This window comes from Tigriopus californicus, chromosome 3 (genome assembly GCF_007210705.1).
Source record: "Tigriopus californicus strain San Diego chromosome 3, Tcal_SD_v2.1, whole genome shotgun sequence".
NCBI classification, from domain to species: domain Eukaryota; kingdom Metazoa; phylum Arthropoda; class Copepoda; order Harpacticoida; family Harpacticidae; genus Tigriopus; species Tigriopus californicus.
Genome location: NC_081442.1, coordinates 8,262,361 through 8,289,868, shown reverse-complemented (window position 1 = coordinate 8,289,868; position 27,508 = coordinate 8,262,361). Strand labels below are relative to the sequence as shown.

The 27,508-nt window shown below is 46.4% G+C and overlaps 9 protein-coding genes across 10 annotated transcripts in view; 3 read left to right on the top strand and 6 right to left on the bottom strand.

Moving 5' to 3' along the window:
- Nucleotides 1-1,483: 1,483 nt before the first annotated feature.
- On the top strand, nucleotides 1,484-2,356 carry LOC131877913 (uncharacterized). Its single transcript, XM_059223749.1, has 3 exons — nucleotides 1,484-1,533; nucleotides 1,771-1,981; nucleotides 2,051-2,356. The coding sequence occupies exons 2-3, from the start codon at nucleotides 1,791-1,793 to the stop codon at nucleotides 2,241-2,243; spliced, it is 384 nt and encodes a 127-aa protein (XP_059079732.1). The 5' UTR covers nucleotides 1,484-1,533; nucleotides 1,771-1,790; the 3' UTR covers nucleotides 2,244-2,356.
- On the bottom strand, nucleotides 2,291-3,705 carry LOC131877912 (F-box only protein 21-like). The gene is made up of 2 exons (XM_059223748.1): nucleotides 3,183-3,705; nucleotides 2,291-3,076 (listed from the first exon to the last, which is right to left on the bottom strand). Exons 1-2 carry the CDS (start codon nucleotides 3,303-3,305, stop codon nucleotides 2,519-2,521), a joined length of 681 nt encoding a protein of 226 aa, XP_059079731.1. The 5' UTR covers nucleotides 3,306-3,705; the 3' UTR covers nucleotides 2,291-2,518.
- Nucleotides 3,706-5,137: 1,432 nt separating this feature from the next.
- On the bottom strand, nucleotides 5,138-10,389 carry LOC131877911 (insulin-like growth factor-binding protein complex acid labile subunit). Of its 2 annotated transcripts, XM_059223747.1 has the most exons (11): nucleotides 10,139-10,389; nucleotides 9,412-9,549; nucleotides 7,366-7,471; nucleotides 7,220-7,299; nucleotides 7,025-7,155; nucleotides 6,844-6,904; nucleotides 6,522-6,759; nucleotides 6,295-6,452; nucleotides 5,698-5,776; nucleotides 5,508-5,617; nucleotides 5,300-5,440 (listed from the first exon to the last, which is right to left on the bottom strand). In XM_059223747.1, the coding sequence occupies exons 2-11, from the start codon at nucleotides 9,547-9,549 to the stop codon at nucleotides 5,432-5,434; spliced, it is 1,110 nt and encodes a 369-aa protein (XP_059079730.1). In that variant the 5' UTR covers nucleotides 10,139-10,389; the 3' UTR covers nucleotides 5,300-5,431. The 2 variants fall into 2 exon arrangements, with proteins under 2 accessions (XP_059079729.1, XP_059079730.1); XM_059223746.1 differs by having other exon boundaries at nucleotides 5,138-5,440; nucleotides 5,508-5,776; nucleotides 10,139-10,386.
- Nucleotides 10,390-11,811: 1,422 nt separating this feature from the next.
- On the bottom strand, nucleotides 11,812-15,061 carry LOC131877464 (coiled-coil domain-containing protein 22-like). The gene is made up of 7 exons (XM_059223140.1): nucleotides 14,864-15,061; nucleotides 13,604-13,911; nucleotides 13,035-13,531; nucleotides 12,667-12,960; nucleotides 12,463-12,602; nucleotides 12,213-12,378; nucleotides 11,812-12,091 (listed from the first exon to the last, which is right to left on the bottom strand). The coding sequence occupies exons 1-7, from the start codon at nucleotides 14,914-14,916 to the stop codon at nucleotides 11,846-11,848; spliced, it is 1,704 nt and encodes a 567-aa protein (XP_059079123.1). The 5' UTR covers nucleotides 14,917-15,061; the 3' UTR covers nucleotides 11,812-11,845.
- A 543-nt stretch (nucleotides 15,062-15,604) lies between these two features.
- On the bottom strand, nucleotides 15,605-17,591 carry LOC131878369 (DNA polymerase delta subunit 3-like). Its single transcript, XM_059224318.1, has 3 exons — nucleotides 16,584-17,591; nucleotides 16,437-16,517; nucleotides 15,605-16,018 (listed from the first exon to the last, which is right to left on the bottom strand). The coding sequence occupies exons 1-3, from the start codon at nucleotides 17,379-17,381 to the stop codon at nucleotides 15,668-15,670; spliced, it is 1,230 nt and encodes a 409-aa protein (XP_059080301.1). The 5' UTR covers nucleotides 17,382-17,591; the 3' UTR covers nucleotides 15,605-15,667.
- A 440-nt stretch (nucleotides 17,592-18,031) lies between these two features.
- On the top strand, nucleotides 18,032-20,187 carry LOC131878366 (retinoblastoma-binding protein 5 homolog). The gene is made up of 6 exons (XM_059224315.1): nucleotides 18,032-18,221; nucleotides 18,302-19,046; nucleotides 19,118-19,313; nucleotides 19,381-19,593; nucleotides 19,650-19,923; nucleotides 20,012-20,187. The coding sequence occupies exons 1-6, from the start codon at nucleotides 18,203-18,205 to the stop codon at nucleotides 20,116-20,118; spliced, it is 1,554 nt and encodes a 517-aa protein (XP_059080298.1). The 5' UTR covers nucleotides 18,032-18,202; the 3' UTR covers nucleotides 20,119-20,187.
- On the bottom strand, nucleotides 19,970-21,978 carry LOC131878367 (large ribosomal subunit protein mL37-like). The gene is made up of 4 exons (XM_059224316.1): nucleotides 21,651-21,978; nucleotides 21,362-21,547; nucleotides 20,998-21,287; nucleotides 19,970-20,919 (listed from the first exon to the last, which is right to left on the bottom strand). Exons 1-4 carry the CDS (start codon nucleotides 21,816-21,818, stop codon nucleotides 20,199-20,201), a joined length of 1,365 nt encoding a protein of 454 aa, XP_059080299.1. The 5' UTR covers nucleotides 21,819-21,978; the 3' UTR covers nucleotides 19,970-20,198.
- A 672-nt stretch (nucleotides 21,979-22,650) lies between these two features.
- LOC131878365 (phenylalanine--tRNA ligase beta subunit-like) lies at nucleotides 22,651-25,353 on the top strand. Its single transcript, XM_059224314.1, has 6 exons — nucleotides 22,651-23,042; nucleotides 23,131-23,268; nucleotides 23,734-23,935; nucleotides 24,000-24,420; nucleotides 24,481-24,794; nucleotides 24,865-25,353. Exons 1-6 carry the CDS (start codon nucleotides 22,804-22,806, stop codon nucleotides 25,300-25,302), a joined length of 1,752 nt encoding a protein of 583 aa, XP_059080297.1. The 5' UTR covers nucleotides 22,651-22,803; the 3' UTR covers nucleotides 25,303-25,353.
- LOC131878368 (sin3 histone deacetylase corepressor complex component SDS3-like) overlaps nucleotides 25,350-27,508 on the bottom strand; it is a gene marked incomplete in the record, with an annotated part of 3,698 nt that continues 1,539 nt past the window's right edge. The window contains 5 exon segments of the mRNA XM_059224317.1: nucleotides 25,350-25,742; nucleotides 25,815-26,007; nucleotides 26,066-26,202; nucleotides 26,285-26,642; nucleotides 26,928-27,028. Of these exon segments, the coding sequence (XP_059080300.1) occupies nucleotides 25,636-25,742; nucleotides 25,815-26,007; nucleotides 26,066-26,202; nucleotides 26,285-26,642; nucleotides 26,928-27,028 (896 nt within the window).

The following is a 27,508-nucleotide window of genomic DNA, read 5'->3' as shown; positions in this document are numbered from 1 at the left end:
TTTATTTGCTTTGTACTAGTCGAACCTCACGTTCAAGAGTAGCGACAAACCAACTTCCCTTAAGGACACAAAAATAGAACCTAGTCCCCCAAAACATACTTATAACCTATGTATAATCTATAACATTATGAAAAAGTGTTGAAACGATATGTAAACGCACTTACTACGTACATGTCATAAAACAAGTAAGATTGGCCACGTGGAATTCCAGATGGTATTGAGCGGTGGCTGTAAGGAAGTCTGCAAAAAGATTAGATCAGGCTCAGTGTTCGAAATTAAGAGGGTTCAAGCAGATAGTTCAGAATAAGGAACCAATTTGTTAGAGTTTGGATGTCTTGGTTATTACAGAGTAGAGAGTGAGCCAGATTGAATAATTCTTCATTTGTAAGCTCCTTTCGTTGATGAATTTTGGCTGGGATTTTCCCGATGGATGTCTGACCGACTAAGGACCACCCTTCGGCGTTTTCATTGTTCACACACCTTTGCAGTGTGCTCCAACAGAAACAGAACCCTTGACTTTTGATTGAAAAAGCGCATCAAATCATCAACCCAAGCTTTATTAACAGCATAAGACTGGATAAAATTGTCCGACTTAAAATTTCAATGAAAGTACATTCTTGACAGTTGAATGATACCTTGACAACTCCTTGGCCATTTTGAAAAAAAGAGCGTTTATGACTCAAACTTTTTGATCTTAAGACACGAAAGGCTACAATTGATGCCCAAAGCTTTTGAACTTTTACATTGATCCCTTTCACGACTTTTCAAACTTGAAAACGGACAACTTACAACGGAAGTGAAAATGTCATCGCATCAGAAACAATCAAAACTTCTGGCCATATCAGTGCACTGACCAAATTTGGGCTCGCGTTTGCATCCTTGAATTCAGGTAGTCGAAGTTATTTAGTAATTATTACATAAAATTTAAATCTTTAAATCACTCTGGGTCAGGAAGATCTACGTAGTAGCCCATGGGTAGACTAACTATCTGTGAACCTAAACATGTCAGATATAAGCACTTAGTTTGCTGTTCTCCTACTTTTGAAGAACCCATTATGTGCACTACATTTTGTCATTTCAAAGACAAGGCAGAACTAAAAGGAAATGATAGGTCAATAAAGACACTGTATTTTCATGTTGTGAGGGTTAACAAAAAGAGACCTTTTAGTGGGAAAGCGATTTCCCTGCAAGCCTGGGCCAAAATTGTACCAGATTTGGCTATTAAAGCCAGCCGTTTTTCGGGAAACCGTCCCTTTGAATGGTATAGGTTCGGAAATTGATGATGCAATTTATAATTTTTAATCAACCGTCTGCTTGAATTGACTCAAAAATATTGTTTTCATTCATTAAGACGCAATGAGAAAAAAATACTTCTTTTCTCACTTAACTTTGCTTAACTAAAGCACTGGGCTTTACTCAATTTTGGCTAAAATACTTTTCTTTGAAGAAAATCAAATGATATCTTTGCTTGTACATAATAGCTTTGGAAGCGCAGGTTGCGTGATCAAGTTAAGTTGAAGTCCGTGCATCCAGGTATATTATTAAGGATTTGTCCGATTTGTCCCAAGCAGGAAAGAGCCCCTTCATTGCGCGGGCCTGTCAGGTATAAAATTCTCGGAACGAGGCTGCGCATGCCCGCCGTGGAATCAGGCATCGGCTGTACTTGATTTTGAAAACAAAACTTGTCCTCAACCCAAGCAAACCTACAAAGCTTAGGAGGATATCAAGAGGCAACAGATTGAATTTTCAACACCTGTGAACCTTTTTTAGACAAATCTTATCTCATCATCATGTCTTACGTGGTAGATGGAGAAAACTATCGTGGAGGATATGCCTCCAGTGGTCGAATTACACCCGAAGATGAACGCATTGCCATGGCTTACGAGAATTATGTGCGAGGCACGGTCGTGTTTGTTTTGATATTTTTTGCTACTTTGCTATTCCTCTCCGGTTTAACCTTCTTCTTGATGTGCTACACCAGGTAGTAAGATTGATTTTATAACTCTTTTCTCATGAGCTAAAGAAATGTAAAGAAAATCCATTGTTTCAGGTACCGAAACACACGGCAACCTAAAGCTGGGTTTTACAATCCGCCGCCCAGGATTATGCGATACCCCAAGAAACAAAGCAATGGAACTTACAGCACACTGACCCGATCCACGCGATCCGACTATGAAACGTTGCCTCGTCAGGTTAATTCGAGAATGTCCGCGGCCGCATCTCAACAAAGTGAGATGCTTTGAACAGCCCGGGCTTCCCTTTTTTATTGCAACAAAATCAATAAACACTGTAAATTTAACTTCAATTTACTGCCAATGAATAAATAGTATAGACATTCGTAAAACATGGATGAAAACATATGTGTTATGAGATTGTTCAGGAAAGAACGAAAACATTGTAAAAATACAAGCCGTCTTGAAAGAATTTCCCAGATGATTTGGTCATTTTTCTAGGAAACATCACAGATTATGCGGACCTGATCTGGGTTCTGGTAGCTGGTAGAGGAGAGGAGGGGCTCTCAATCTTTCGGGTACACTCCCTTGAGCCATGGACGCGCCAAATATTGAGACCCGTCAAAGCTTTCGAAGTATTCCTCGATACTAGGATGTAGAATCTTGACCTGTTTGACAATCTCTAAATTTTCCTGAGGCACATAGGTAAATTGAGGGGCGGGCCGATCTCGGGTGTCCACCAAGATGTGATAATTGGGCTGAGTGCGCCAATGGGCGTTATCTCCGTGCATTTGCTTGATCCACGATTCCGGGGCCCGTGCCGTTTCATCCCAGCCAACAATAACCCCATGATAGCCCCAGAGTTTGTGCTTGACCACTTGACCCACCCGGTACTTGACGTGCGGCGACTTGGGATTTCTGACCTCGGCTGACTGACTGAAATAGCCGTCTTTTTCACGATATTTGAGCACCTCGAAAGCCGGCGACTCGCCCATGTCGTGAACTTCTTGGCCATCATCCACGAAATGGCGGCCTTCCCTGAGTTTCAGGACCATTTGGAGACACCATTTCTTCCAAGGCTCAACCCTCAGCCATTGCGTTTGAACCTCTTTAAATTGCGTAACCTTTGAAATGGAGAGCATGTATCATTACGAAAGCTTGAGCTCTTTGACACTACCTCCCTCACCCATCTTATCAATTATCATGCATACATGCATACATGCTACGTACCATCTGTGATATCGCATAGGTGCGCGAAACTTCATTGGAGCCCATGTACTCAACGGCCAAATACTGAATTGGAACACAGAGGAACAAGACCAAGAACTGAGCGTGATCCCGGTTTAAAGGCATCTTTCGGTTGGGCGAGATGCTTTTCTCAGCACAATTTAGATCCAGGCTCAGCCAGACGTGGCATCAACGAAGTGGCTCTGATCTTGGGATGAATACACATCAGTCAACGGGCTTGAAGGCTTCACAAGAACCACACTTTGACTGGGAACTGGAGGGCGAGTGAGTGGCCCTCAGGAAAACCCTCGGGTGGGCATGGCGAGGATCGGCATCATCCCGAAAGATTATCTGAGTAACTATGGCAGGCACATGAAGGCTCGCACGCATGAATTCGCGTTCCTGCCTCTGATTGTCAACATGGACGTGGTCTTCAGTCGTCGCCGTCGAAATGGGCCTTCTTTCTCGGTGAGCGAATGTGTTGGTGATACTGTGACAGATGATTGTGTATGAAGGGTGCTGAACGTGCGGCCTTGTGATTGGCTCAGCCAGGAGGGCCGCCCCATCATCTACCATGGGCGGTAGATGGCGTCAACGCTGCCGCCAGAGGGTGGGCCAACACATGAGTGTAGTTCATGCAATCATCGTTCACAACTTTGGAAACATTATTAAGAGCTAAATGAAATCAGATAATCATGGTCATGGTTCCTTTATTGACCAGTTTAAGGTACAAAATTGGCAGGAGTTCATGTCAAAAAATTATACTTCATCCTTAAGTAAATGCTTGGAAGCCAGTTTTTGTTGGTTCTTCGAGCTCTTCGAAATAGAGGGCGGTGTTGATTTTCCCAGCGCATTTCCCTAGCAATCAGCTCTTCCGAACGGAGAATTTGAACCCTATTTGAAGCACTGTCATCCATTGGCACGAGAGGACTACAACATTCTAGCTGGTCTCTTTGAAGGTGGAAAATTAGCATATTTATTTGTAGGGAATCTTTACAGATATTGAAACTTCAAATGTTTCGGCTTGAAATTTCAACTAAAGTTAAGGTTAAATAGTCATTATTTCTAGCCAGTCTGTACTGGAACTGAGGTGCATTGAGGTCGTAGCATGTGGTAACATGATCCCAAGGATTGCTGCAAATGTGAACCTACTTCGTGTAAAATGAGTGAGATTTGTTTACTCAATCGTGCGCACAATCGCTTCAAAATTACGTTACTCAACAGCAAAAACTCCTTGGGATTGTAAGACCAAATCTACGGAACGCTCTCAACGTTCTTCATGATGAGGATAAACGGAGATTTTGTCTTTCTATGTTCATTACGATATTGGCTCATTCTGTACAAACGCTCCAAGGCTGGAAATGAATGCGTGAGTACCTTGATAATGAATAATTCCTATTTGGAACAATGCTGTGGCTAAACAATAACAAATCCACCCCGGTCTTTTTTTTACATCCCGTTTTCCGACGAAAATGAATTTCATAAAGTTGCACCGTAAGGTAGCTAGCTCTTCTACAGCTCTTTTCTACTCGTCTTCGTTTCTGCTGTCGTCTCGGGTTGATCTGAAATGGCACCTTTGTTTTCTTCATCTGGACAGAAGTGACTTCGTTTGTTCCTGGGACCCCATCTTTCCATCTTTGGGCTTGGAATGTCATGAAATGGGGACCAGCCAATCTCCATTTACGTAGGTTGGACCCAGAAAGGGGAACCAGAGAAAGACAGAGCAAAGCGCTGCCAAGAAGAGGACAATCTCAGAAAATGGAGAAACTTTCCAAGTCGTATTTCCAAAATTGAAATGAAACTTTTACACAACGAGCTCACGTTTGGCCCCTATTTTCTCGTATTCCCCAATGATCCTCACCCACCCAAGTACTCGTGTCGTGAAAATAGTCGACTCGAAAATCAGCTCCCCCCCCTCGAGTGAAGTGATGTAGCCTTGGAACAGTAGTGCCATAAAAGACTGTTAACGGGGTGTGATTTATTCCAGTGCAATCGCAATTTAGGGTTGTCTTTTCCTGACTTGTTTTCAGGTTCTCAAATTTGGAACCAACGTGAATAAGACTAATAAGGACAATGTGAACCATGTCATGGTTGTGGGAAAGAATGCAAGCCAACTCGAAGCTCCGCCAGTGCCAGAGTGTGCGAGTACATCATCTTCTTCAGACCCATTACCGAACGTGCCATCATCCGAGGAATCCTTGTGGAAGTTACTAATATCCATAAACGTCATCTCCGATTGGTCGGATGCGATCTCACTTGCCCTAGAAACAGAAATCAAGTCAACTCATGCCGATTTTTGCCCGGCAAAATTAGGACTTTTCCACCTACTTTTGTTGCCTTTCCCGTTCTTTCTTCATGGTTCTGGCTTTCCGGTCCCTCTCCTTTTGTTCCTCTTCTTGAATCATTTGCTCCTTGTGGCATTGTTGCAAAAACCCAAGCTGTCGCATGGAACTCATGTTTCGACCATTCAAGTTGAGAGGGGAGATACACTTATTCTTTTGCATGAACATGTCCTCACCTTCTGATCGGGCCAGAATTGAATCCAGCAGGAACAGCACACGGCAATTGCAGGGGAAATGATTGCCAATAGCTTTTACCTGAATGAAAGAATGAGGGTCGTTACACTCTTTGGAGACCAAGGGTGAACATTACGCTACATGCGGTCGTACAATATTCCATTTTTTCAAAAGGAAGAGATCAGTTGTTTGCATTCAAGCTTGGATTCAAGAAGTTGCCTCATGTTGATAAAAGATTCAAGACCAGTCTTCAAAACGAACATTCAGGCCTCTTACATACGTAGTTGTTCAAGCGTTTTGAGGCAAATTTTTCAAGAGAAAATTAACGATTTTGAATATTCTCAAAACTTATGATTGACGGCAATCTTCGTATAAACGAGCTAATTAGTCAGTTGAATATTATCAATCAATATCATTTCATTGTTGCTTTTTTTAATACATTTTTCGTCAGGACAATCAATCAGTTGTTGCAATTAATCTTTCAGATAACGAAGTCAACTTTCAAGTTTCCCATGCCTCTTAAGACGCTTTGGAATTGGTTCGATCCAAGATGAAATATTAATCGTAAAAATCGCAAAACAATTGTTCAAAATACTCACCGATCCGACTCGAATGTTGGCAAGAGTATTTGGAGGCGGGATTTGCAGGATATGATTGCCACTCAAGGTTAAATTGGCCACTTCTTCCGATATAGAGAGGTCTTCAATCCGATCGATCTTGTTGTTTGATATATTTAGCTCGCCAATCGCTGACATTCCTAAGATAGGATCCCAAATCATGTCAATGCCGATGACATTACCACTCATAACCGAATCGGTCGAATTACCGTGAAAAGCCCTTTTTCTGATTGTTGCCAAATCTGAATTCTCGATTACTAACATTCGTACGGACTTCAAGCCTCGAAATGTGAATGGTGACATTTCGGTCAGGTCCAAGTATGCCAATTTGAGCATTCCCACATTCTCCAAGCCATTGAAGGCATCACTCTGTAAGCGTCGTACTCCCGCGGGCAAATAGAGGAACTCGATATTTTTCAGCCCAGAAAAGGCTGAACTGTTCACGGTCTGGCGAAAAAGAACACGATGGATCATCGACATACACCCCTGCAATGGGCATTTATGGTTTCGCTTTCTCCTGTATTTACTTACCTTGATTGGATTATTGTTGAGCAGCAACATTTGGATGTGTTCAGTACCAGCAAAAGCGTAGCTGACGTTCCACAAAGGAAGAAAGGGAGAGAACAAGAATGCTTAGCACAAGGCGATCCTCGATTTTGGCGCGGTTGCTTTTTTGTGATGCCTGGTTCACGAGGAACTTTGCTCAACTTACCCATCAATTTGGGTCAGGCGATTGTAGCCCAAGTATAAGTTGGTAACATTTCGGATTCCAGCGAAAGCAAAGCCAGGTAAATGAGAAATTGGGTTGTCTTGAACGGATATTTCCACCATGTCTCGCAGGTCCTAGAGAGCGGGCTTCGTCATATAAAACTGTCACGAATAAGGTAAAAAAGAGTGTTCCATTTACCTTGAAGGCGAATGGCCTCACTTCTGATATGTTATTCGAGTCTAGAATCAGTCTCCGCAACTGCTTTAAGTGAGAGAACGCTGAAACGAGTCATTCTTTGAATGAATAACTCGATCACAAAATGTATTTAATTGCCTAAAACCTACTTTTCGGTAGAATGACACTGATATTTTGATTGGTGATCACGATTTCTTGAGTCTCGCGTGGAAAATCCTGTGGTATTTCGGTGAGATTCCCCGTATTACACAACACCTAAAAAAAATCCAAAGTACAATCTTGATCAAGTCAATCTTTAGATGTTAGTACATCACATCAGTATATGTAGTTCTATTCTTTGGATTACGGTGTCATCGAAACTGAGATTGGATGTGGCACACCTCGAATCGGAAAGGTGGGATCACTCATAATCTCTGAAAGATCTTCCTCGATCCCAAAATTTCTGTCACGGTCTTGATCGAATGTAATGAATGGCATCTTCATTGTAACTGGTATTAACTGAAAATTCAGTCTTGCAGTTATGAGAAGCGTTAAAAATGCGAAAATGAGAGGTTTGGTTGGATCAGAAATTGTCGATCATTTGGATGAGAGAAAAATACTGATCTACCGTCCATCATATATCAATCAGAAGTCAAAGCCTTTTCTGTGACCGCGAAAGGATAAGAAAGATTTCGTCCTTTCCTTTCCTAGCCAAGAGAGGGGGGGAAAATGATGAGGGAAGGGGAAATAAACAACAGTTTCCACTCTTACGGGGCTCTTATACAGTACTTTTCTAGGTATCCAGAGCAAAAAAGGCTCTTATTCTCCCAAAAGTGTCAAGTTATGAATATTTATTTCCTTGTGCACTTGCTTTGGTCTTACACATGCATAGGTCTTAAAGGAAACAAAACACACATCGAGAACAAGGCGGGTTTAGAAAATGTGTGTAAAATCACTTCTCGATTTTTACACCAAACGTTACCAAATGATTATTAGGCTTGAATAAATCCATGATACAAATGAATCTTTCAAAAAGTAAGTAGCCTTAGCTACTCAGGGAGAGTAAGTTGATAACATAGGTACTCTTATATTTATCCGTATCTAGTCCGTGCTTCAGGCTGATATTCGTTCCTATTCCCCATGGACCAAGGTGACGAATGTTGTGTCGGCCCAAAAAGGTAAAAATGGAATGGAGTCCTCAAGATGGTTGCCTACTTCAAACCTTGGTGGCCAAATTCATCACAAAAAAATGACAAAAAAACGAATTTCTACACAGGGCTTAGAAATGTATTCCCTTCCAAAACGTACGTGGACAAGTGTTACGTTCATTAATTGAGTACACTTACAATAATATGTTTGGTTTGTGACACGTTCCAAGCTCACCAGTATTTTGGGATGCTGACGGTCTTTTTAGCTACAACACGACTCGAAAGACGAAATAAGGGCGCTTAAAAATTCACGACATTAAAAAACGAAAAGTGGGAATTTGCCCTCGTTCTGCTGACAAGGGGAATAGTCGTATTTGAAGGGTTCTCCCTCCCTCCTTTCCCCCCCGTGATTTTTTGACATTGAATTGTGGAACTGGCAGAATATTGGGCCCAAATTATTAGTTTTTGGCCTCCCGAGAATCTTTAATCTTCTAGTAACGACCTCGGTTTGTTCACTGGTCAGGAGGTCAAGAGAGCCATGACAAGACCTCTAATGGAACTCTCAGTTTCTTAATTAGATCCTAATGGTGGAATCTCATTCGAAAAGGAATGGAGAAAAATAGTTTTGGGATCATTATCTACCAAGGGAGACTTTGGATGTTGTTCCACTTTGATTTTCAGTGACACACGAAGCAAATACTGCTCAGAAGGTTTGCATTCACATAACATGGTGGCTTAATTTGTGTTTGTCAGGGTTGGGTGCATGTCTGTTTGCATAAGAAATACAGTATATGTAAACTCCTTCGCTCATATCCAATGGCGAGTGCTACCAATGCAACCACTAGTGCGAGAACAAGAGTTGGAGAGCTGATGATCTGTCTCTCTGTTTGCTAAAGTGGAGGGGAGGAAACTGATGATCCTTTGGGAATGACCCCTCGACCGACCGGGAACAGTATATTCTTACTTCAAAATGCATCACACGTACAAGAACACCTGTATGATACAAGACAGTATCTGATTCACGTTGAAATATGAACTGGTTTTGAGTCGGTGGGAGGAATTCATTACCTGTATTTGTGAGAGGCAAAGACATTCACGGGGACAAGCCCAAACGGAAGACACGCCCACTAACAGTAGAAGAGACGCGATCAGTTCCAAAAACACGAGGAAGTCAATTAGTTTCGTTTGTCGCGCTATTAGTCCCATCTAAAACGAAAAATAGTCGATTCAATGTACAAGAAAGTAGGTGCATTTATTCTCACTACATTTTTCCGTCGGTTTCTTTGAGTGCAAGTGGGTGTAAAAGGCTCCTTGGGGAGGCAAAGCCAGTATGAGGCAAGGCTCTAAAATCGACCCATCGCCATCCATAGAATGCTCGACTTGATCATTGATGATGGGGCTGAAGGACTCTTGGGTCCATGCGTGAGACCACTTATCCCAAGGGGGTACAAACGTGATCTCAGTAATTTCATTTGATTCTACTTGTGAGTTCAAGACGTCTGATAGACTTCGGATTGAGGGGTCCAAAATTGGAACAAATAGTTTTTCAGAGGAGCGCCATCGGATCGACCAACTGTTCAATCATCCTGGGATTGATGAACTCGAAAATGGTGTGTCACCTCTGTTTAAAGAGCACGAGATGGATCGGTATTGAGTTCCCTTGAAATGTGGTAGTAACCTAGCTTTGACAATCCTCGCCCAAGAAATCTTCGTCAAAGATGTACGGTAGTTTGGTTTGATTGCGGAACAGGCTTGACTATTATATTACGAATCAAAACTTGTAGAAGGACCTTACCTTGCAATTTTATGTACAAACCCAAAGCCGAGGCATATCTTTTGGACCTAGTTGTGACCAATCCTATCCAACTTTGCCGTCAAAATTGATTTGGCTTGAGCTCAAGTTCTTTCTGAAACATATGCGCTCGATGATCGGTAACGAGCGGGCATGCATCTGACGGTATTTGGCAGCGCGACTCACCGGCCGCGAGGATACGTCTGAAGCGAGACAGACGGAAAGCTCATGAGCGGGATCTTGTTGCACAGAGGCTCTTTTGCAAGAACGGCAACCCGTTACGAACACGAACAAATCATATCATTAGGTAAATGCTATCTAGAGCGGATTTTTTGATATGCTGACAGTTTTGTCATTTCCAATATTGCTCACTTATGAGGAGTGTATAATCAATCAATTTGTAACGTCATAACTTTAAAACTTGATATATCCTATTTGAACAACCAATGAATTAGTGTTTTACTTCATTTATTTCTATTTTTCAATCAGTAATATTTACAGGGTTTGAATGCTATCAACCCGTTATGGATTTTTTGACTGGATCTACTGAATACACCCTGGAATATTCCACCTTCCCTTAACTGAGCTAAGTGGGGTCTTGTTCCAATCTATTCCCGATTCGAATGATCTCTCTTATTTCTCATGAACCGGAAAACCTTTGTTTGTCTCTTACCCAAGTGTGCCGAGTATGTAAACTCTTGTAGTCGGGTTCTAAGGACTGGGCCATGAATATTTCATTAGAAAACCCCTGGCTATTGCTGCGCCGGCCTCGCCCAGAAGGCACCGGGGCTAGTCTTTATCATCATCCTGGATCACGCCTCAGTGATGACACTTCACCACCCAACCATGTACCTAGCACACCATCCAGACGGCCCAAGAGCATCGTCATCACCATCATCCTTACATACGTTTACGTTTGTTTCGCCAAACCGTCAAGAACCGAGTAGAAACACAAGGCGGACAAGGAGGTGAGAACATCCACAAATGCCACATCAGCCAGGACCAAAAGGACACTTTTACCGTCAAAAGGGAGCATTCATCCTTGTGAAAAAGTCAATGAAAAAATATGAGATAGAAAAGAAGATCCCAGAACGAAGTGGTATTTTTGGGTATTGTAAAGATTTTCCTACTCGAAGGCCCAAATTGGTCACGTGAATTGCGATCGACGGTATGAAGTTTGTCACATTGCGCCAAACAAATTCGAAGAAGCCACCCCATTCCAAGGTGGTGTATTGCTTTAGGAAGAGAAGGGAAGGCTTTTAGTTCCTCGTCGGTATATCTACTGCTAGTACTGTTATGATACCATTGCACCGGCATCATCATTGTCAAGAACATGAGCAACCGCTACTCTTGTCAACCCACCAGAGAGTATCAAGTTATGTTTCTAAAAAATGGGCTCATTTTTGCTTTCATCTGTAGTCGAGAAGAACCATTTCCTCGCTTCTATGAACATTTTTTAAGCTTTCTATTGGACTAGATAGATGGTGCCGAAGGAAGTGGAAATTTTCTCTCCCCTTTCATTTGAATATGGCTACTCTCACAATGCATCAAATTGTGGCCATTGACGGCAATTCCAAAATGGCAGTAAATTGGCCGTCAGGTTTCCGTTTTTCAGAGCACACAAATCCCATCGTCAAGAATCAAGGAGCAAATCATCAAGGAATAAAGATGAAGAATTTTCCCAAATTACACTTATATATTTTAGACTTTTCAAGACTTCAGCTTTGACAGGAGATCTAAATTTTCTTGTTTTATCACATTAAGATCGCCTTCCATTTGATCCAAAGTGGCTTGCGTATTTTTGGCGCGTTCGCTATCAATTTGATCACGCAGATCGCGCACAAGTCGCTTAATTTTCCCATTCTGGCCAATTCTATCGATGATTTCTTGGCAGAGATCGTGAAGGCTGGTAACCATCTTGTAAGCCGGAACATACGAGGAGTCCTTATGAGCAGTCTAAAAAAAAGAGACACGGGATGACTATGATTTGCAAATGGGAGTGTTTTTCACGCTTTTTGACCGTTTTGAGTTTGTCACAAACAATAACAATTGGTAGCACTGACCAAGTCAGACTTACATCAAATATTAACCTCTCCACTTCGGCGTAAGTTCGGAATAGCTTGCCATCGAGTAAATTGATATCCTTCTGAGTGGATTTGATATCAAGGATGATTCTTTCGGTCTCCTCTCGTTGCCGCGCGATGCTTTTTAGGACGTCGAGAATACGTTGCGTGTAATTGGACCTGCGGTTGGGAATGAAAGAAACCAACATGAATAAATTGAGCAAAGAAAGATAACACCGTGATCTCGAAAGATGCAAATGTCACCTCGGCTCTCCAGCACTTCTCCGGTCCAATAGCGCCGAAAACTTCTTGAAGTTTGCATTCGCTTCTCGCAACTTGGATTCTAACTCGGCAATCTTTCCGTTCGTCTCTTGTAAAGGAGTCTTAACGGAGGGATTCGATTCCTGCGAGAGCATTCGAAATGATAATAAACTTCCAATCAAAAAGATCAGCATACAATCTACAGACCTCTTTGGTTTTCAGAGCAGCTTCTAATTGACTGCGTTCGTCGATCAGTGCTTTTTTGGTTTCTTCCCATTGCTGCTCGTATTGCTCGATCTTGTTTTGAGTTTTGAGGATGATGGCCTTCAATTTGTCCACATTCTCGTCACCACGAGGCATCAAGTCCAACAAGGACTTCCTCTTCTCGATCTCGTCACGCTTCACTTTCAAATCCTCTCTGACCTCTCGCTGACGTTTCTTTCTCTCCATTATGGATCGATTTAAAGCCATCACTTCACTTCGCAAGGACTGATATCGATCCTGTAAGATTTCTTTTGAATGTGGATATTCTTCTTCATACAAGAATCATGCAGAGTTGGTCTCTGGTTACTTACCCTGGAGTCGTCATACTTGGTCTGAGCCCCTCGTTTCTCTAAATGCAAGGCCTTAAGAATGGGATCTTCTAAGGGCTCATCTTTGACCTTGCTCTGGTCGGATGTTTCGGGGATGGGGTGTGGTTCAATTTTTGGAGTTGGAGTAAGGTTTTGGGGTTTGCTGGGAATCACGGGTTTCATTGGTTCATGGGATTTGTGTTCAAAATTGGCTCTGAGATCGCCCACTTTAATCGAATTCGTGTTGGGTGATAAGAACTCCTTCTTCGGAGGGGGACTAGGCGAACGAACGTTCGATTCTTTGGTTTCAGTCTCAATGGGGTATAACGGTTGCTCTTTCAAAGCCCTGGCTTTGGCTTCAGTGAGCAAATTGAAAGCAGCGTTTCGTGATTCTTTGGGCAACAGATTCACCATGTCGATGTCCAATTCGATCTCATGGAAACATTTGGGACATGTGCAAAATTCATCATGCTCCACCTGGTCCTCAACTTGATTTCTTTCTAGAGGAAAAAAAGGAATAACAATAAATTTATCTCTATGAGGCTGAGTCCAGATAAGTGTCCGTATAGAACCTTTTTGGTCATCCTCATCCGCGTCCAACTTATGAGGAATTCGATCCAAGAGGAACATAAACACGCTCCGCAACTCCTGCTCGTTGGGGTAAAGCAGTGATTGGTAGCCTAATTCAGATCCCTGATATCCCAAAGATTGGATGCGTTGGGCTAATTCGGCGCCAAGATCGAACCGCTCAGACAGAGAGCTAGGTAGATCAAAGCGGGCTCCACGTGAACCATCGCCATTAATGGCTTCAAGGCAAAGTGCAATGGATTGGAGAACCTGTTTCGACGACATCTTAAGTAGTTGGGCATCTTCAGTCAGCCTGTGAATATGACTCTCATAATTTGGCAAAAGTAACGATAAAAAATGATTAGAATAACTTTTTTTCTTTCAAAGAAAATATACCCTTTCATGTCATGATTTCATTGAGGACGGATCCAAAATGAAGAATCAGGGCTTGACTTTTATCTTGAAAGGCCATATATCCTCCTTAAGTTATCAAATCAAGCCTAAATGATTTGGACGATTGATCAAAATAGTGCCAAAAAAAATATGGATCTGTTATGCCAAACTGTTTCAAGTTACTTTTCAAGGCCACGATTTGACGGGACAAGAGATTATGGTAAACTTAGCAATTTACTCTCTTTTCATTTATCAATCCATGGAGTCATACGTCTGCCGAGCACGATATAGCATTCACATCTTTCGCTCTTATTCGAACAGAGTTTTAGCTGTTTCTACACGCTAGAATAGCCGTAAGCAACGCTCAACCTTAATATATTGGCACCAAATCATCGGTTCCTTAAAATAGTACATCAAGTGATGAATCCTGCCTATTGGTGGACATTAAGAGATGCCTTCTTACTAGCAGAGTCATGAAAATGCAGTGAAACATATACCATAGTTCTTTCATCAAATCGCTTTCCATTGGGGGGCGAGAAGTTGCAAGATTTTTCTCTTCCCTGATTGTGAATGGAACCATAGATCTTCAGATGGAACCAGGCCCAGCCGGTCAGTGGTGACACTTTTAATCAGTTTTTCCTATGGATGGCCATTTACTTGCCCTTGAGTACTGTGTATCAAAAACAAAATAATTTCTACTTGGCAATTAAAGCCCGAAGGTTTTTGATTTAACCCTTGATCCGAGTCAAGTCATATCAATCTCTTTTAGATTAATTTGGGATATCAGATCGAGGGCCAAGCACGACAACTTTATCCATCATTTAAGACACCGGTCTACCAATGAATCAATTCACATCAATGCATGGACTTACTCTACTCCTAATAGGCGGAGACTTTGGATCAAGATTCGATCCCCGGGATCCATGGTGTTCAACGACCCTGCCCTTCACTCGACAACAGCCCGATTCGGTCCGATTGGAGCTGAAACTCCCACATTGCCTTGAGCCTCACCAATCTCGTCTTAGGGAGATAAGGAAAGGCTGGAGGAAGAAGGGACTTGGGACGAATCACAATAAAGACACATTGGTCGGTTTGTTGGGGGTTTACACGCACAGGTTGCTCTGGGTGGGAATTGGATTGAGAGTCAGAGGACGCGTTCCAAGAGCCAGAGTAGCTCCTGGCTACGAATTATGATCAAAGCATTGGCGTGATGATTGACTAAGGAGTGTTCTCTAGATTTTTAGAGCATCAGGTTTAGTCATAGATGAAATTTAGTCGGCTCATTGGGTTGAAATGACAGTAATTTGGCTTTTTCCATATTTCGTGACGCGACAGTTCCGCGTCACTGACATCAAGGGTGACGAGGGACTTTCGTTCCAGTTGTTTCCCCGATTCCCAAACCTCAAACCCCTAGGTGGCTAGGATTATGCCGAAGGCTAAAACTATCCTTATGGCCAGTTCGTGAATTCGGAGAAATATAAAGGCATGACTGGTAGTAAAAAACGGGGGTAATTGGAACGACTGAAAGACATTGCCCTTACAGTATGTCCGACTTGCTGGCTATTTGGTTAGGATTATACACGTCGGAAAATCAATGGAAAACAGCTCAAGGATATTTTGAATTTGATAGTTGTTTATTGTAAAAGTATATTTAGCCCTGGCATGACTTTCCTGACCTACTTTGGCGTTTTTTTCTGGAAAAAGTTCATGATGCTAGCTTGTTTCACTTTCCCCGGTTCGTGAACCACGCTCTTGGGGGCCTGTTTATTTTTAGGTTGGAGCACAGGTCGATCCTTGGAATTGGCTGAAGGGTTGGGCGATGTCTCGTCATCCGTCTCACTCGCCGACTCCATGGCCTTCTTGGTAACCGTGAACCCTTGATCGTCGGTAAAGGTCTGATTGACCAATCTCCTGACACGGCGGCGGCCGGGGGCGGTGGATCGAGTGGTGGCCGGTTGTGACAGGGATTTGGGTTCAGGCGTGGGCGGGATCAGTTCGTCGTCATCGTCGGACTCGATTAGACGAGCCTAGTAACGGAGAAACAAGTCCATTTATCACGGTGTCAAGGGAAAAATCCCAATACGGGGTTTTATAAAGAACGATTTTAAAGACAATCGAAAAAAGGGTTATGATCTTTTCTTTTGACGTCTTTGGTCCTTTGGGTTGGGCTATAGCTTGGCATCCAAGTGTCTACACCATTGCCTTGGAGCCCCGGATTTCAGTACCAAGACATGGCCCAAAGGGTTGTTTCCTCCCCCATTCAATGTATCTGCCATTTTCCACCCATCAGTAAAGTTCACGTCAATCAACAGAGTGATATCGGAAACTTTCAGAACCTCCTCCCCCAAAAGTCAATCTTCTGCTCATTCTCCAGCTGGGATCTCGCTATCCGCGGGATAAGCGTGCGATGCACAAAATAGATCGGCTCAACCGAACGAATTTTACCTGCGGCGGGGCGGGCATTTCTGCCAATTCCACGGGTTCCGGCTCGACCTCAGCCTCACTCGAGTCCGAATCGGACATGACCTACCAGGCAAAAAAGTATAATGTCATGAAAACGGCCGGCATTGATCGATGAACAGGAAAAGTCACCTTTATCCGTCGCCGTTTGGATTGACTGGCCGTGGCAGGGCGCGACTTTTGAGGCCCGCGTTTTTGGCTTCGGGTGGGAGCGGGCTCGGGCGACACCTTCTGAGCTTCGCGCGCTTCATTGAGCCGATTCTCCTGTCCCGGGCTCAATTCCTCGGCGGCGGAGTCGGGAGGTGGGACAGGGGGCGGGGCGCGGGGGGCGCGGGCCGCCTGGGCAAACAGGCCGGCAATCCGGCCGCGATGCTTCGGGCCGGCCGGGGCCACCGAGCTGGAACCGGCCGGTGAACTTACGGCCGGGGTCAGGCTGGCCTGGGCAACTCCCGCCACGGCCGATGGTTGGCGAGTCGGAGGTTCAGTTGGGCTGACCACGGAGGATGGGAGGATGGGGCTAGCCCGGGGCACGCAGCGACGATCATGAATGGCCGCATACGTATTAAGATGGGGTTGAGCGTGGATGGCGTGCCGGTTGGCCGTGAACAAGCCGTGGGGCGTGATCAGGCCGGCCCGGCCCACAGCCTCGACATACTGGGACGTCAAAGGCTGAAAAGCGGCTTGGGCCCGGGCTAAATCGGCCGAGCTCACCCAAGCCACGGTCCGACGGTTCTGGACCCGCCCACTAAGCCCGTAGATGACGTCCAAGGGTGCCGTGGCTTGTTGGGCGAAATGAGCCAAATGGCGCTTAGCCGTATTAATGTGGATGGGACGATGCCGAGCTAAAATTTTGGCCGTGACCACGCGGTTCTCGTCCCAAATCCAGGCTCCGAGTAGGGCCGCGATGGCCGCCGTGTCGTCGGATGTCATGGCCGGGCGGAGCGAGGGCGGAGCGGGAGAGATGCGGGCTAATTGACTTGGGTGGTCATCAATCCCTCACGATTAGCGGTGGGAACTCTGGTCAACTCGATCCACTTGATCCACAGGGTTTGGCCCTTGGTTCGTCAGGAGGAAGGAAGGAAAGGAATAACTGAATGAAAGAATAGGCTGGGATCGGTTCGATCGGATTTTTTGGCGCTGAATCAGCTGAATCAGCTGAAGCCCTGAAAAGACTCAGGGTGATTTTGGGCAGGAATGAAAAGTGGTCCGGACGGGCCCTGAGCCAACCCCTCACGGAAGTTGGATGACTGGGAGTGGGGTCCGGGTATGCTTAATATTTATGGCATGAGATCCCACATTCCATATTGTGGAACCCGGGCGTGGCGGCCGGGGCACACCCTTAGGGCTGGGTGACTCCCCCCAATAGCCGAATAAATATCGTAGCGGCTAGGAAGTTAGGCTCATGATCCAATCGGAGGCAGTTCCACGGTCCCTAGGTTTAGGGCTAGTTTCTGACCCGACTAACCCGACCCATTCAAACTATGGGCCCATAATGAAAATATAGCCCATAGAAGGTCAGAGGATTGTGGCACGCTGAATCAGCTCCACTCTGTTCTCAATCAATAATACCAACAATAATAATAACCAACCATTACCACCAGTCCATGGAGTACCACCAGTACTTACCACCCGGTAAAGGTTCCGCGTACGCATCTGACTCGGTCCTGGGCGTGATTACATTCTGGCGGACTCCCATTCATCCATCGGCCAGCGCAACCCAGTAATCATCCGCAATCCGCATTTCCTTCATCATGAATATCGAATTATTAGGTAAAGGTCCCGTCATGAATAAGTGTTCCTCCACCCGCCTCCGGGCTGTGAGTCACCTTCTGGCTGTTTTGGTTGTTTAGAGTCGTTCGGTCAGAACTACCCGGAGGAGAATGACGGCACGTTGGATTGCATCACCATGGCTCTGACCTGCGCCTTCAATCGCTTCGGCACGCTGCTGGCCGTGGGCTGCAACGATGGGCGGGTCGTCATCTGGGACTTTCTGACCCGCGGGATCGCCAAGATTCTCTCGGCCCACGTCCACCCCGTGTGCTCGTTGTCCTGGTCACGCTCCGGCGCCTGGCTCGTCTCAGCCTCCACTGACAACTCGGTCTCCGTATGGAACGTGTTGTCCGGCGAGTGCGACCACAAGTTCCGATTCCCGTCGCCCGTGCTCAAAGTCCAGTTTCATCCCCGACGGGAGCATCACGTCCTGGTCTGTCCCATGAAGCATCCGCCCGTGGTGGTCGATCTGACCGATGGTTCGCACGCCATTGTGCCCACCGGCACCATGGGGACGGCCGGGACGACCGGACCCACCCCCGCCGAGGACGAAAGCGAGGCCCAGGTGGTGGCCGCCTACGATCAACGCGGCGAGCATATTTTCGCCGGCAATGCCAAGGGGCGCGTGACAGTGGTGGCTTTGCCCTCCGATAAGGCCGCCATGCGGGCCGTGACTCAGTTCAAAGTCAGTCAGCAAGTCTCCTCCACTACGGCCATCAAGAGCATCGAGTTTGCGCGCAAGAGCGGGAGTTTCTTGGTCAATACGGCTGATCGGGTGATTCGCGTTTACAAGACCTCGGATGTGCTCAATCTAACGGAGGGCAAGTAAGTCAAAAGCGAAAGCAGTGAGGCGCGAGAAACCATTGAGCTGTCACGTTGATATTAAATTTCTCTAGGGACCCTGAGCCGGATCAAAAGTTGCAAGATTTGGTCAACAAAACCATGTGGAAAAAGTGCTGCTTTTCTGGTGATGGTGAATATGTATGCGCCGGATCGGCTCGTCAACACGCACTTTACATTTGGGAAAAAGCCACGGGCACGCTCATGAAAATCCTGCACGGCCTGAAAGGCGAATTGCTAGCCGATGTGGTGGTAAGTGTCTGGAACTCTGGGCAGACACAACAACGACGAATATCTCCTTAATACATTTCTGTTTCAGTGGCATCCCGTCCGTCCGATTGTGGCCTCAATTTCACAAGGCGTCGTCACGGTATGGGCCCAACAACAAGTCGAAAATTGGTCGGCCTTTGCCCCGGATTTCAAAGAACTGGACGAAAACGTCGACTATGAGGAACGCGAATCAGAATTCGACCTGGAAGATGAGGACAAATCCGTCCAACTCAACGAGGAGGAGAAAGACGATGATATTGAGGTAATGATGAGCTTTTACCCTTTCACTTTCTTGTTTTTAACGAAGATCTTTTCAAGGTCGACGTAGCCAATAACGCTCCCATCCCCGTGTTTTGCTCGTCTGACGAGGATGAGGAGGACCCGAAATCACTATTGTACCTGCCTAGCGCCCCGGATATTGAAGAGCCCGAGGAGCATTACGTCCCGGGCGTGGATGGCTCGGGGCCGGATCCCAGCCTAGAAAGCCCCGGCTCGAAACGGGGAGCCGGCAACGACGGCAAGGACACCAATCAGAGCAAGAAAAAGCGAACCAAAACCACGGAAATCAACCTGACCAACGCCCCCAAAGATGGTAGGTTTCAACAAGTGGTTTCAAGATGAACTTGATGGACGGAAAGTCATACTGTTTCTTTTATATATTTTTTTTTCTGCTTCTTTAGAAGTGCATCCTATGATGGCCAAGTCGGGCGGGGCCAAGGACAAGTCGGGTGCGGCTGGAAAACGTACCACGGGCAGGCCCAAAGCCAAGGATAAGAAATCGAAATAAGTCCAAGAATTGTCCACGTTGAATTGTAGCTAGGCCACTGACTTTTATAAATCTCACTTCACCTCGTTATCGCACGGTTATTATTGCTTGACCCCTTGCAAGTACATGCCGATTAATGTTTTGAACACTTCCGGATTATAGCCGCGGAAAATGGGCAATGCCTGGGCATATTCGCATTGGGTGAAAAAGTCTTGACGAGGCGCGTGCCAAAACACATTTTTGACGCCTTCGTCGTTTTCCAAATCAAGTGTGTTCAATTGGAAAGCTGAGAAAGTAGTTCGGAAGCCATTGGTCTTGACAAACTGTACGGCAACGGGCTCTGGCAACTCGCCCACAAATTCGGGACCGTATTTCATGCGAGCCTGACCCAATGCCAAGGCAAAAGCCATGGTCAAACTTCGAGCCGCATAAACTTGGGGCGACCAATAGCATTCGCGTAGACTCTCGAAAGCAAAGGCTAAGTGCACGTGCGGCGCTGAATGTGTGCTTTCTTTGACGGGGAAGTTGTTTTGGTCACGGTAAATGTGTTTGGGCCAGATTGCCGCGAAACAATTCATAGGGTGCAGGTCGGGTAAGTTCGAATCGCGCGTGTCCTGGACCTGGTCAGGCGTGAGGAACGGGGGCAAAGGTTGAGGGTCGGTGACCATGAAAGGGATGGACACATAGATCTGGACCAACTTGCCGTGGCGACGATATAATTGGCGAATGGAATTTCTTTCCAACACCTGTCGATCTAAGAGGTTGGGATAGGCGGGAGCCAATCCCTCGCAGTGTCGGATCAATCCCCGGGTGAGGTTCTCACTGCAAGGCAAAACGGGTGTTGAGACACGGGTCAATAATGGGTGTCAACCCGGCCCACGATTTTATGTATCAACTCACAGACGACGCAGCATGGGAATACCATAATCGGCTTTAACCCGTCTTTGCCACGAGACCTTATCCGTGGGATATGGCAATGGACGGTTCATCTGATCCACCACTGGAGTCCAGCCAATATGCGGAACGGCCACCAAACGCGGCAACTTCTTTTGCGTGGCGTCAAACATGAACGACTCCCGAATCACGTCCTGGATGCGCCGATCTTGCTCATCGAAAACCGGAGCCACGGGAGTGGCAGCCTGAACGCGGGCCGGCAGACCCTCAGCGCAGACCATGGATTTAGTTAAGCTCTGTAAGGGTTAGGGATATCAGCCAAGTTCGGATAAGGGGTCACAGGCGAGAGGGTAGGAGGAGGGAATCTCACCAAGGCGTGATGCAACTCTTGTTGGGCCGGGAACCTGCTCCGATCCTTAAACGTGTATGCGGGTTCTGGATGATAGAGCGGGTGCTCGGAGGGCTGATCAAAAGGGCTGCGCACTGGATCATGAGCGGCCGCATCCACATCGGGAAAGGCGGGCATCTCGGGCATCACGGGATATTTGAGCACATCCTAAGAACAAAGAAGAATGTGGGAATTACAGGGCCCAGATTGAAAACCGATCAAGGTGGGATTAAGCCGGGCAGGCCTGGGGCATTGAGCGATTAGAGTTTACCTCGGGTGCGTGCACGGTGATGCCTTTTTCTTGGAGGCGTTGGACGTAATTGTAATTGAAGACGGTTTGATGGCGTTGAACTTGCCACCAATTGTTCCATCGCATCGGGTATTGCAACTCCGTGTAATTGATTCGTTTCCGACCATAGCACAGCCAAGTCAACCGCATCTTGAGCCCTAACCCTGACTCCTCCTAACTAATCAGCCGTGATGGACCGGATCCCGTGGAGAAGGAAGGATGATCAGTCAGCGGCCGAAGAACACGGCTTAACGAACGAATGGTCGATCAAGTCCAACCAACAAGAAACAAGCAGTGCGGCCCTTGTTTATTTCGCATGGAAGAGCTGAGCAGCGTGACGAATGAAAATTGACCTGGGCATGGAATGGATCAGACCCGGATGGTTCTGGCCGGTTCAGAATAAAAATAAACCAAAGTGAGCCGGCCCCGAAGGGCCCTATCCATTAAGCTAGACCTGAGGCCGTGGTGAGTGAATTGGGCGGCCCACGTTCGATGCCACTTTCATCATGGTTACCGTGGTTAACTGATATTAGAAATGATCATGGCAAATTGAAGTTATGGGCTGATTCATGTCAATCATGGAACTCAATCCGCCGCTTGATCATAATCGCCTAGGCCTGGCCTCTGGTCTATGCCATCTGTCCGCAATCCGAGGCACGGCTAGGGGTCTCGGCTCGCGGGGTTCATGAGCGCTTTATAAGTCATCACCCTGTGGCCCTGGGATTCGAACCACAAAGCAACAGTCAAGAGTATGCAAAGTCAAGCAGACCAGTCGACCGGTTTTATTAGCAGCAAATAACGGGTCACCACTGAAAGAGCGGTTGATTTTTGTTGTGAAAGACGTTCTTTACAATCAGTCAGTCGCAACCTCTTCCACGGTCAAGGATTGAGTGGTGATAGATACCCCAGGCCAGAACCGTGGGCCCATTTTCTTTTCTTGTTTTTTTCAATGACTATCCGAGATCGGCTGACTGGCAGCTGCTACAAGTTTCACTTCCACGCACGCTGACACAACAACATCAAGGGTTCATTCACTGTTCCTTCCTTCCTTCCTTCATTGCCGGAAGCCCTGTTTCGATCTCCGGCCGGTCAGCTCGCTCGGGGTCTCATCCATCCTCATAATTGCTTGCCTGCCATGCCCACGGTAGGTGTGCCTCGCGAGGCCTTGTTCCAGGCCCTGGGTCAACGCTACACGGAGGAAGCCTTCGACGAGCTGTGCTTCGAGTTTGGGCTGGAATTGGATGAAGTGGTGCGCGAAGTGGACGACGCCACCGGCCTCGAGGTCGTCACCTACAAGATCGAGATTGGGGCTAATCGCTACGATCTTTTGTGCTTGGAAGGCTTGGTCCGTAACCTGCTCATCTTTCAGGGCCAGTAAGAATCTTTGACAGGGTTGAGTCGGTGGGATTGACCTTGATCAGTGATCACTTATACGCCCGACATTTTTCTGACTCCACCCTAGGTTAGCCCTGCCCCGTTATCAAGCCTTAAAGCCGACCCAAGGACAACCGCAAAAGTTGATCATCGATGGGTCGACTCAATCGATTCGGCCCTTCTGCGTGGCGGCCACCTTACGCAACGTCACCTTCACCCAGACCAAGTGAGACCATGAACCATGAACCATTCATGCCACCCAAATGACCTATCAAGCTTTCAGTATGGCATGGGACCCACCAGCTAGCCTGGCCCACATTTGACCTTAGATGTGACTTCGAACACCCGTTCGATTGGTTGTGTTTGAAATCTGGACCCACACTGGACTCGATATTGGGCCCTTGAAACCCGGTTCAGATTGAAAGGTTCACATTGCTAGGTGAAACTGGGCGTTCTCATGTTCCAAAAGTCTATGTACAGGGATCATTTGGGGAGGGGTGAGCGTCCCTGTGTAGATCCACGGACTTCTAGAAATAGACCTGACATCGAAGAACGCATTCCATGACAAATTTTTAGCTCAGGTCCCAAACCCGTATTACTACTTAATCTATCATCGTATTTGGAACACTTGGCCAAGCCAAAATCTGTCTCATCTTTCCCTTAAGAATTTCGGACCTTGGGTTTCTTCTAGTTACGATAGTTTCATCGACTTGCAAGATAAGTTGCACCAGAATTTGGCTCGCAAGCGCTCCTTGGTGGCTATTGGCACGCATGACCTGGACACGATTAAGGGACCCTTCCGATACCAAGCCCAAGCCCCCCAGGATATCAAGTTCGTGCCGCTCAATCAGACCCGCGTCTACAATGCGGCTGAGCTCATGGAGTTGTACTCGGTAGGCATGATGGACCCCTAATAATGCGCCCTCGGATTGATGTCATCTCGTTGTACTTTCCCAGACCGATAGCCATTTGAAGCAATATTTGCCCCTCATTCGAGATAGTCCGGTGTACCCGGTGATCTATGACGCCAATGGCGTGGTCCTGTCCATGCCTCCCATCATTAATGGCAATCATTCCAAGCTCACCTTGAAAACGAAGAACGTGTTTATCGAATGCACCGGCACGGATCTGACCAAAACAAAGATCGTGCTGGACACCATTGTCAGCTTGTTCAGCCAATATTGCAGCCAGCCTTTCGCCATTGAGGCCGCTGAAGTGGTAGATGTCCAAGGCCAAGCTACACTCTACCCTACACTGGAATATAGAAAAGAAATTATCGAGCGGACCAAGGTTAACGGATTGGTGGGCGTCGAGTTTACAAGCGCCGAAATCGCTAAACTTTTGAACAAGATGTGCCTCAAGAGCCAAGCCCTCAATGGTAAGTAACAATTGCTCGGCACATTCCAAATACGGCCCTAAATGACGTGTGTTGTCACAGAGGATAAGATTTCGGTCGAGATCCCACCTACCCGCCATGACGTGCTTCATGCTTGCGACATTTACGAGGACGTGGCCATCGCTTATGGCTATAACAACATCGTGAAAACCATTCCCAAGGCCATGACCATTGCTCAGCAATTGCCCATCAACAAGTTGACGGATCAATTGCGAGAACAGGTAGCTCAATCGGGATTCACTGAGGCGCTCACCTTCAGTTTGTGCTCACGTGATGATGTTTCCACCAAATTGAGAAAAGACATCAAGGACATTCCGGCCGTTCATATCTCGAACCCGAAAACCTTGGAATTTCAAGTAAGCTTCAATCTTGGTGGCCAAGATCGGTTCGTGTGTTTGATTTGTCCATTTTTACCTTGAATTATAGGTGGTCCGTACCACGCTTCTCTCGGGACTCTTAAAGACCATCTCGGCCAATAAGAACCTGCCTTTGCCTCTGAAGCTATTCGAAATCTCGGATGTGGTGGTGAAAGATGGGTCCAAAGATGTCGGGGCCAGAAATCAGAGGAAGCTCTGTGCCGTCAACTACAACAAGAGTCCGGGGTTCGAGAGTGTTCATGGATTACTAGACCGAGTGATGCAATTGTTGGAGGTTCCGCCCGTTCAGGACAAGAGCCAATCCTCGGCCGGCTACTTCATTCGAGGAGTCGACGATCCCACCTTTTTCCCCGGTCGATGTGCCGAGATCGTGGCGTACGGAGTCAGTGTGGGTAAAGTGGGAGTGCTTCATCCCGAGACCATCGGTAAATTCGATCTGGGCTTGCCTTGTGCCGCGCTTGAGATCAACATTGAACCCTTCTTGTAACTGATGATGCCCCAATTTGAAATATTAAGGCAATTGAAATTGTTCAATCAAGTTTTGGAGTCGTATTGTTGGTTTTATTTTGCGTGGGATAGATAATTTTGAGATCCATCTACTGTGTATGCTTGCGACGAATAACCAAAGGACACAACATAAGCCGCTTTTGACGTGGGTTGGCTGGGGCAGATAGTTACCTCGTCGAAATACCTTTCTCATTGTCAGAAGTGGGTGACAATGATAGTAATACTAGTAGAAGTAAGAAACGCCACGATAGTGGCCAATTTCCACCAATCGAGACCACACGAACAAAAATGATGCTCCATCAAAACCACCAGTTCACGAAGCTCTCCGTTTGAGCAAGACTTTGCCTTTCAGCAATTGGTTGACATAAATCCTCGTTTTTGTACTCTCATTGGTTCGGCGGATCGATATGGCATCGCCAGCTATTGATGACAACATGAATTACATATTGATTCTCACGGGCTTATGTTTAAACCTAGTTGCGACTATCTTACCAATGGCTGAGATCATGCCCGGGTACTTGTCACCGTTCTTATTCTCCACTTGAACGGCCTGTCCGCGGCGAAACCATCGCTTCTCGTAAAACAATTTCCCGTCTTCAATTCGAGTATCGCGATGAAGATGTGAGGCCGGCGATCCGTTGGAACTGGTGCTACTTGACGAGCCCAAGTTATTGGCCTTATTCAACTAGAAGCGGAGTAAATACGTGTTATCACTTATCGATCCAAGTCGGAAAGGAGCAAACCTGGGCTACCGAAAATGCACGATTCTTGTTGATGATCTTTAGATCGTCCAAGATGTCGTTGTCGTCCAGTAAGTGATTGATCACCGCGTTCGGCTGAGGCTTACGACGTTTCTCACCCGGACCGTAGCCTCCGGAACCTAAAAAAAGGCCAGTTCATTCGTTCACGCCGTTGAATACGACCCACTCTGTGTCCGTATCTTGATGGTCACTCACACTTACCCGAGGGCTCATTGGCCCGCCGTCGGAGTTTGCGGGTGGAAATGGGCTTGTGCTCCATGGAATCGCCCGTGAGCTCCATGGTGTGTCGTTCGGACTCGATCATCTTCTGCTTCTCTTCGAGTTCCGCGATGAGTTGTTCGCGGAGAAACACTTTTTGGTCCTCAAACTCTTGGGCCGCCATCTTTTTTTCGTTGACAAAGTCCTGCTCGACCATCTCGACTTCGAGATCGCGGATGATGGTGTTCACCCGTTTCCGCTCTTTGAACAGGTTCTCCAATCGGCGGAGTTTCTTGACGTAATCGGGTAAGGTGCCGTGCCGGAGTTTCTCCAACTGCGATTTCAGCTCGGCCAATTTGTCCTGAAAATGAATCAAACAGGCGCTCAATGTCATGCTCTCACCTTTCAGTTATTGGGCTCTAGTCGAGTTTTTAAGTCCCCATTGTTGCTCTCATGACTGTTTCAAAACTAAATCTAGCTTAAGTTTGTGAAGACCTAAATGAGTGTGCTCCTAACCAACTCTATGTTTATCTATCAACTGCTATAAAATACAATCACTTCAGAAGATCCAAATCAGGTCAGGATCTCGGAGGGCCAACTAGGCCAACGAGATAACTGCTTGGGAGACCAATGGCATTCATTTTACCTGATACATTTGCTCTTTGATTTCAGTGAATTCGCGCCCGTGATCACCGCCGGCTGCGGGCGAAGAATGCTCATCTTCCGAGGCCTCTTCCGTGTCCTCTTCTNTAAAGCCAGGGCCAAATGCGGCTGCCAATTGGGGCTGGTCGCTAACAGATCGTGACATGATCGGCTCAGGGCCAATAAATGCGTCAGAAAGACGACCAAATCGGGAGCCGCATTGGTAGATTGGACAAAACCTAAAAAAGCTTGCCCCAACAAATTCAAATGCGGCCAATCGAGATCAAGTAAATAACGTTTCAGGATGATATTCAAGCCCGCACTCTGACATTTCTCATTCAACTCCGTTGGGCGGGTCGGAGCACGGCTCAATGTCTCAAAGGCTCGCGTTAAACATTTGGCTAAACTGGCCTGATGGGCGGTCTGGGCCACGGCTTGGTAGTAGAGGTGAAAGGCGGCGGCATTCAAGAATTTGCCCACCGATGCGGCTGAGTCAGTGGCGGGAAAGGGGGCGGAATCGACTTGGTCCAAGAACTTTGTGACCGTTTCTATGACGGAACCGTAATCTTGCGCTTTAAAGAAGGC